General features: G+C 41.6%; 1 protein-coding gene across 1 annotated transcript in view; it reads left to right on the plus strand.

Moving 5' to 3' along the window:
- Positions 1 to 9,159, plus strand: part of tmtops2b (teleost multiple tissue opsin 2b) — a 28,733-nt gene continuing 19,574 nt past the window's right edge. Inside the window, exon 1 of the mRNA XM_034186742.1 lies at positions 1 to 434. Coding sequence (XP_034042633.1) covers positions 68 to 434 — 367 coding nt within the window. The 5' untranslated portion in view covers positions 1 to 67. The remainder of the gene's footprint in view (positions 435 to 9,159) is intronic.

Here is a 9,159-nt window from a genome sequence, read left to right on the forward strand (position 1 = left end):
TGCGTAAAACAAACTCCGCCTGTTAGCGCTCGGCCGGATCGGTTCCAAAGTTGAAGAGACGCTCCGGATGGACCGCGGGATGGTTTCCGCTCTCGATCACCTCAATGACAGCTGGAACGTGAGCGCCGAGCGCGTGCTGGAGGACCCGAGGCCGGACCAGGGGAAGCTCTCCCCGCAGGGCTTCGTCGTCCTGTCCGTGGTGCTCGGCTTCATCATGACCTTTGGCTTCCTCAACAACTTCGTAGTGCTGATCCTCTTCTGCAAATTCAAGAAGCTGCGGACGCCGGTCAACATGCTGCTGCTGAACATCAGCGTCAGCGACATGCTGGTGTGCGTGTTCGGAACCACGCTCAGCTTCGCCTCCAGCATCCGAGGGAAGTGGTTGCTGGGCCGCCTGGGCTGCAGCTGGTACGGCTTCATCAACTCCTGCTTTGGTACAGTACCACAACTTCTCCGTGCACGAGTACATCCACGGCTGGGTTTTTGTTCTGCATCGGCCCACACAATTTGTCATTAATGTGCAAATAAATGTATTTAATAGTAAATTTCAAGTGCTTATGTCAATTCACACATGACTACCGGGGTCAGAAGTTAAAGTTACTCCAATTTTTGGTAAAAAGTGGTGCAAATTATTGGTTAGTCAGTGAGTAAACTGTTCCACACAGAAGAAAAGGTGCTGGTGGCCGAAAGCTGGAGAAGTGTCCTTGTGACCTGGTCATGACGTCCAGTCTCTTAACTGGGTGGGTTTTTTTTTTTTTCTTTAAATGTGGTTGAGGAAGGTGAACAACTGCACTCATCACACCCTTCTTATCACTGCTGAAGTGCCCTTGAGCAAGGTGATTGATGTTGGCGTGCTGCAGAACACCCTCCAACATGTCAGCTCCTGACATTAGTGTGTGAGGGCATGAACGTGAGGCATCATGAGAAGGGCTTTGAGGGTTGTTCATGCAGATGGAAGAGTGCTTCAGAAATGCAGTCTGAAGATGCAGTGGGAATTTGGAATATACGTATAACCATAATGGGAGAGATGGTGGGGGGAGTCGCTTGTACTAAAGAATATCAGTAATTTAAGGCATTGTGCACACTCAGACAGCATAGACCTCAGCCAGTATTACTGAATATCTCACTTTTGATTCTTATTATCAAGTTTAGATTGTGATTGACCATTGGACTCAGAATTGATCATCAGGCTCAAATACTATAGATCGTGACCTTTAATCCCGATTAATGAATTAATCGGCATTGCAGTCCTAATTACAAGCTCAACGGAATCAGAATTAAAATACAAACACAGGATCAGGATAAAAAAATCACTTCATCTCTTCATACAGATCTCAAGATCCGATGTCACCATGTTTACACTTCCCCCAAGATTAAATGGAAATTATGGAACTCTCACTATATATATATATATATATATATATATATATATATATATATATATATATATATATATATATATATATATATATATATATATACACACGCACACCGTGCATCCAGAAAGTATTCACAGCGCTTCACTCGTCTACAGTTTATGTTACAGCCTTATTGTAAAATGGAGTAGATTCATTTTCTCCCCTCAGAATTCTACTCACAACCCCCCACAATGTCAACATAAAAAATGTTTTTTGAAATTTTTGAAAATTTATTAAAAACTAAAAACTGAGAAATCGCATGTATGTAAGTATTCACACCATTTGCTCAATACTTTGTTGGTGCACCTGTAATGGAGGCCAGCAGGTGTCACTGTGCAGATGTAGTTAGTAAACCTCACTCCCAACAGCTCAAAAAGGATTCTCTGGTCACAAGGCCAGAGCCCTGGGTTTTAGCCTTCTGGTTAGAGAGTCCGACTCCCATGCCGGAGCTCGTGAGTTCGCGTCCCAAGGGGAGCGAATGGGCGGAGTCATAACAACACAATGCAGAGTGCAGCCGCTACACACCTTTGGCAGCAATTACAGCCTCAGGATTTCTTGAATATGATGCCACAAGCTTGGTGCACCTATCTTTGGGTCGTTTTGTTCATTCCTCTTTGCAGCACCTCTCAAACTGGGCCACTCAAGGACATTCACAGAGTTGTCCTGATGCCACTCCTTTGATATTTTGGCTGTGTGCTTAGAATCATTGCCCTCCTGAAAGATGAACCGTTGGCCCATTTCAAGGTCAAGTGTGCTCTGGAGCAGGTTTTCATCCAGGATGTCTCTGTACATTGCTTAACTGTAGGGATGGTGCATGGTTTCCTCCAAACATGATGCTAAACATCGATGCATCATGGCATCATGATGCATCGATGAGTTCAATCTTTGTCTCATCAGACCAGAGAATTTTGTTTCTCATGGTCTGAGAGTCCAGTGAAGCGTGGTGGTGGCAGCATCATGCTGTGGGGATGTTTTTCAGCAGCAGGAACTGGGAGACTAGTCAGGATTGAGGGAAAGATGAATGCAGCAATGTACAGAGACATCCTGGATGAAAACCTGCTCCAGAGTGCTTTTGACCTCAGACTGGGGCGACGGTTCATCTTTCAGCAGTACAATGACCCTAAGCACACAGCCAAGATATCAAAGGAGTGGCTTCAGGACAACTCTGTGAATGTCCTTTAGTGGCCCAGCCAAAGCCCAGACCTGAATCCAATCGAACATCTCAGGAGAAATCTGAAAATGGTGCTTTGGGCAAAACGTCCCAAAGATAGGTGCACCAATCTTGGCATCTTGGCCTCTACTGGTGGTTGGCTCTCACTGCGGTATTGTATCACTTCCTGTTCCGGAGCACAGCGGTGTTTTGCTGTATCTGTTAGCTGTTTAATCTGCGCAGTTAGATTGATCTAGTTATCTAGATAACGATTTGTTTCCCCAGTGTAATCTTAACGTGCCTTAGCTAAAGCACTCCCTCTGCTGAATCACCTCTAAATTATTTACACATTATTCACTTTGCGTGTTTTTAGGAATCCGCTAGCTTAGCGCAGCTACTAGCTCTTAGCCGGTTTAGCATTTCGGCTTCTCCTGTCTCTCCCGCACTTTTCTGCTCTGGGTGTGAAATGTTTAGTTATTCCTCGGCCTCCTTTAGCAGTAATGGTACTTGTAATAAGTGTAGCTTATTCGTAGCTTTGGAGGCCAGGCTGGGCGAATTGGAGACTCGGCTCCGCACCGTGGAAAATTCTACAGCTAGCCAGGCCCCTGTAGTCGGTGCGGACCAAGGTAGCTTAGCCGCCATTAGTTCCCCTCTGGCAGATCCCGAGCAGCCGGGAAAGCAGGCCGACTGGGTGACTGTGAGGAGGAAGCGTAGTTCTAAACAGAAGCCCCGTGTACATGCCAACCCGTTCACATTTCTAACCATTTTTCCCCACTCGGCGACACACCCGCCGAGGATCAAACTCTGGTTATTGGCGATTCTGTTTTGAGAAATGTGAAGTTAGCGACACCAGCAACCATAGTCAATTGTCTTCCGGGGGCCAGAGCAGGCGACATTGAAGGAAATTTGAAATTGCTGGCTAAGGCTAAGCGTAAATTTGGTAAGATTGTAATTCACGTCGGCAGTAATGACACCCGGTTACGCCAATTGGAGGTCACTAAAATTAACATTGAATCGGTGTGTAACTTTGCAAAAACAATGTCGGACTCTGTAGTTTTCTCTGGGCCCCTCCCCAATCGGACCGGGAGTGACATGTTTAGCCGCATGTTCTCCTTGAATTGCTGGCTGTCTGAGTGGTGTCCAAAAAATGAGGTGGGCTTCATAGATAATTGGCAAAGCTTCTGGGGAAAACCTGGTCTTGTTAGGAGAGACGGCATCCATCCCACTTTGGATGGAGCAGCTCTCATTTCTAGAAATCTGGACAATTTTCTTAAATCCTCCAAACCGTGACTATCCAGGGTTGGGACCAGGAAGCAGAGTTGTAGTCTTACACACCTCTCTGCAGCTTCTCTCGCCCTGCCATCCCCTCATTACCCCATCCCCGTAGAGACGGTGCCTGCTCCCAGACCACCAATAACCAGTAAAAATCTATTTAAGCATAAAAATTCAAAAAGAAAAAATAATATAGCACCTTCAACTGCACCACAGACTAAAACAGTTAAATGTGGTCTATTTAACATTAGGTCTCTCTCTTCTAAGTCCCTGTTGGTAAATGATATAATAATTGATCAACATATTGATTTATTCTGCCTTACAGAAACCTGGTTACAGCAGGACGAATATGTTAGTTTAAATGAGTCAACACCCCCGAGTCACACTAACTGTCAGAATGCTCGTAGCACGGGCCGAGGCGGAGGATTAGCAGCAATCTTCCATTCCAGCTTATTAATTAATCAAAAACCCAGACAGAGCTTTAATTCATTTGAAAGCTTGACTCTTAGTCTTGTCCATCCAAATTGGAAGTCCCAAAAAACAGTTTTATTTGTTATTATCTATCGTCCACCTGGTCGTTACTGTGAGTTTCTCTGTAAATTTTCAGACCTTTTGTCTGACTTAGTGCTTAGCTCAGATAAGATAATTATAGTGGGCGATTTTAACATCCACACAGATGCTGAGAATGACAGCCTCAACACTGCATTTAATCTATTATTAGACTCTATTGGCTTTGCTCAAAATGTAAATGAGTCCACCCACCACTTTAATCATATCTTAGATCTTGTTCTGACTTATGGTATGGAAATAGAAGACATAACAGTATTCCCTGAAAACTCCCTTCTGTCTGATCATTTCTTAATAACATTTACATTTACTCTGATGGACTACCCAGCAGTGGGGAATAAGTTTCATTACACTAGAAGTCTTTCAGAAAGCGCTGTAACTAGGTTTAAGGATATGATTCCTTCTTTATGTTCTCTAATGCCATATACCAACACAGTGCAGAGTAGCTACCTAAACTCTGTAAGTGAGATAGAGTATCTCGTCAATAGTTTTACATCCTCATTGAAGACAACTTTGGATGCTGTAGCTCCTCTGAAAAAGAGAGCTTTAAATCAGAAGTGCCTGACTCCATGGTATAACTCACAAACTCGCAGCTTAAAGCAGATAACCCGTAAGTTGGAGAGGAAATGGCGTCTCACTAATTTAGAAGATCTTCATTTAGCCTGGAAAAAGAGTCTGTTGCTCTATAAGAAAGCCCTCCATAAAGCTAGGACATCTTACTACTCATCACTAATTGAAGAAAATAAGAACAACCCCAGGTTTCTTTTCAGCACTGTAGCCAGGCTGACAAAGAGTCAGAGCTCTATTGAGCTGAGTATTCCATTAACTTTAACTAGTAATGACTTCATGACTTTCTTTGCTAACAAAATTTTAACTATTAGAGAAAAAATTACTCATAACCATCCCAAAGACGTATCGTTATCTTTGGCTGCTTTCAGTGATGCCGGTATTTGGTTAGACTCTTTCTCTCAGATTGTTCTGTCTGAGTTATTTTCATTAGTTACTTCATCCAAACCATCAACATGTCTATTAGACCCCATTCCTACCAGGCTGCTCAAGGAAGCCCTACCATTATTTAATGCTTCGATCTTAAATATGATCAATCTATCTTTGTTAGTTGGCTATGTACCACAGGCTTTTAAGGTGGCAGTAATTAAACCATTACTTAAAAAGCCATCACTTGACCCAGCTATCTTAGCTAATTATAGGCCAATCTCCAACCTTCCTTTTCTCTCAAAAATTCTTGAAAGGGTAGTTGTAAAACAGGTAACTGATCATCTGTAGAGGAATGGTCTATTTGAAGAGTTTCAGTCAGGTTTTAGAATTCATCATAGTACAGAAACAGCATTAGTGAAGGTTACAAATGATCTTCTTATGGCCTCAGACAGTGGACCCATCTCTGTGCTTGTTCTGTTAGACCTCAGTGCTGCTTTTGATACTGTTGACCATAAAATTTTATTACAGAGATTAGAGCATGCCATAGGTATTAAAGGCACTGCGCTGCGGTGGTTTGAATCATATTTGTCTAATAGATTACAATTTGTTCATGTAAATGGGGAATCTTCTTCACAGACTAAGGTTAATTATGGAGTTCCACAAGGTTCTGTGCTAGGACCAATTTTATTCACTTTATACATGCTTCCCTTGGGCAGTATTATTAGACGGTATTGCTTAAATTTTCATTGTTACGCAGATGATACCCAGCTTTATCTATCCATGAAGCCAGAGGACACACACCAATTAGCTAAACTGCAGGATTGCCTTACAGACATAAAGACATGGATGACCTCTAATTTCCTGCTTTTAAACTCAGATAAAACTGAAGTTATTGTACTTGGCCCCACAAATCTTAGAAACATGGTGTCTAACCAGATCCTTACTCTGGATGGCATTACCTTGACCTCTAGTAATACTGTGAGAAATCTTGGAGTCATTTTTGATCAGGATATGTCATTCAAAGCGCATATTAAACAAATATGTAGGACTGCTTTTTTGCATTTACGTAATATCTCTAAAATTAGAAAGGTCTTGTCTCAGAGTGATGCTGAAAAACTAATTCATGCATTTATTTCCTCTAGGCTGGACTATTGTAATTCATTATTATCAGGTTGTCCTAAAAGTTCCCTGAAAAGCCTTCAGTTAATTCAAAATGCTGCAGCTAGAGTACTAACGGGGACTAGAAGGAGAGAGCATATCTCACCCATATTGGCCTCTCTTCATTGGCTTCCTGTTAATTCTAGAATAGAATTTAAAATTCTTCTTCTTACTTATAAGGTTTTGAATAATCAGGTCCCATCTTATCTTAGGGACCTCGTAGTACCATATCACCCCAATAGAGCGCTTCGCTCTCAGACTGCAGGCTTACTTGTAGTTCCTAGGGTTTGTAAGAGTAGAATGGGAGGTAGAGCCTTCAGCTTTCAGGCTCCTCTCCTGTGGAACCAGCTCCCAATTCAGATCAGGGAGACAGACACCCTCTCTACTTTTAAGATTAGGCTTAAAACTTTCCTTTTTGCTAAAGCTTATAGTTAGGGCTGGATCAGGTGACCCTGAACCATCCCTTAGTTATGCCTCTTAGACTGCTGGGGGGTTCCCATGATGCACTGTTTCTTTCTCTTTTTGCTCTGTATGCACCACTCTGCATTTAATCATTAGTGATCGATCTCTGCTCCCCTCCACAGCATGTCTTTTTCCTGGTTCTCTCCCTCAGCCCCAACCAGTCCCAGCAGAAGACTGCCCCTCCCTGAGCCTGGTTCTGCTGGAGGTTTCTTCCTGTTAAAAGGGAGTTTTTCCTTCCCACTGTAGCCAAGTGCTTGCTCACAGGGGGTCGTTTTGACCGTTGGGGTTTTACATAATTATTGTATGGCCTTGCCTTACAATATAAAGTGCCTTGGGGCAACTGTTTGTTGTGATTTGGCGCTATATAAAAAAAAATTGATTGATTGATTGATTGACCAAGCTTGTGGCATCATATTCAAGAAGAAATGAGGCTGTAACTGCTGCCAAAGGTGCATCAACAAAGTATAGTGTAAAGGGTGTGAATTCTTATGTACATATAATTTCTTTTTTATTTGGGGTGTTGTGAGTAGAATTTTGAGGGGAAAATGAATTTACCCCATTTTGAAATAAGGCTCTAAAGTGGGAAAAAGTGAAGCACAGGCAGAAATGTGCTGATATCTCACTGCTAAATAACTGTTTACTCACGTATTTGTAGTTGGCTGATCTTGGATCTGGACTGAAACTCAATAACTCTCTGGCCACATCTCATGGCACTGCTGAGCTTCTGCACATGTTGAACCAGGCCACCACCCTGCTACCTGTCAGAAGAGATGCTAAAGGTGTCAAAACCTCAGGGCCACAGCAACACAAATGCACAATATTGATTCACTCAGACAGGTCACAAATCAAAGAATGTGCTAAGAGGATTAAGTTCACAGTGCGGTGAACAAGTTCAGTGCAGATTGACACTCAGCATTTGACAAATTTCAGTGTAATGGAGTGCAACACAACAGTCCTGCAAGAAATGATTTCATTGTTTTCTTCATTTATGTTGTTGCAATTTTATGATGCACTGAAACACTGCACAGGTATGACTATGTTACAGATATATTTATGTGTGTTTCTAATAATTTGTGCACCTCCTTTATAAGGATGAGGAAGAGTTCAGCCCCAAAATGACTATTGAACTGCATCAAAAGCTCTCTGATGCACATTGTTATTTTATTGTTATTTTCTGGAGTATGAATCACATTATTTATTTATTTATTTATTTTACTAGTTTGGGAGGCCCTGTGACTTATACTCTGGTGTGACTTATATACTGAAAAATCAAACATTCATTAATAATAATAATAATAATAATAATAATAATGAGTATTTATGTAGGACTTTTCCAGGAATCATCAAGCATTAAACAAAATAAACTCTAATAATAATAATAAAAGAATAAATGCCAATAATAGAAAGTGCACTAAATAATGCACAAAAATATCTCAAATTAAAGAGCTGATAATACAGAAAAACAGTGTGATTTATACTCCGGTGTGACTTACAGATGGGTTTTTCACCTTGGAGAAACATATTTTTTACAGGTGTGACTTATATGACTTGATGTAAAATGACTTATCTCTGCCAAGGAGGTTGTGTTTTTGCTGTGGTTTGTGGGTCTCTTTGTTTGTTTGTTTGATTATCAGCAAGATATCTCAAAAGGACACAAAGAGACTTTAATGAAATCTGGTGAATATGCAGGCAGTCACTCATACTGTATATCAAGGAAACGGTGCAGTTGTGATCTGGATCTGGACAAAGGGTTAGATCTTGCATTCGATCTTGGTTGTGTGATCTCTGATTTGCTCTTTGATCCATATTTCTATAATTCTGATCTTGCCTTTGATTTTTGATCTCTGTTCCAGATTCCTTAGATCCTGTAATGGGATTTGCTGATTAGTTTAGGACCCATTCACATTATGACATGAAGTGGCTCACGCTGAACAGATTCTCCTAAATCTCTGTGAAATGTCCGAAAAGGCTCTCTCCATGTGTCCAAATTTCCTGTCTTTGAAGCAGGACAATGTAGCTTAGTGGAGGGTGACGTACTGGTGACAGTCCATTGACTTACTAGGATTAATAAATTATATAGTTTTCACTGTGTTGAGTGCCTGGTCTTCAGGGTAAAGGTCAGACAAGGTCAACTTCCATTGGATTCTATGACATGTGACATATGTTACCCTGTAACGTGATAACTAAGCATGATAC

The sequence above is a fragment of the Thalassophryne amazonica genome, chromosome 14 (genome assembly GCF_902500255.1).
Source record: "Thalassophryne amazonica chromosome 14, fThaAma1.1, whole genome shotgun sequence".
Taxonomy (NCBI): Eukaryota; Metazoa; Chordata; class Actinopteri; order Batrachoidiformes; family Batrachoididae; genus Thalassophryne; species Thalassophryne amazonica.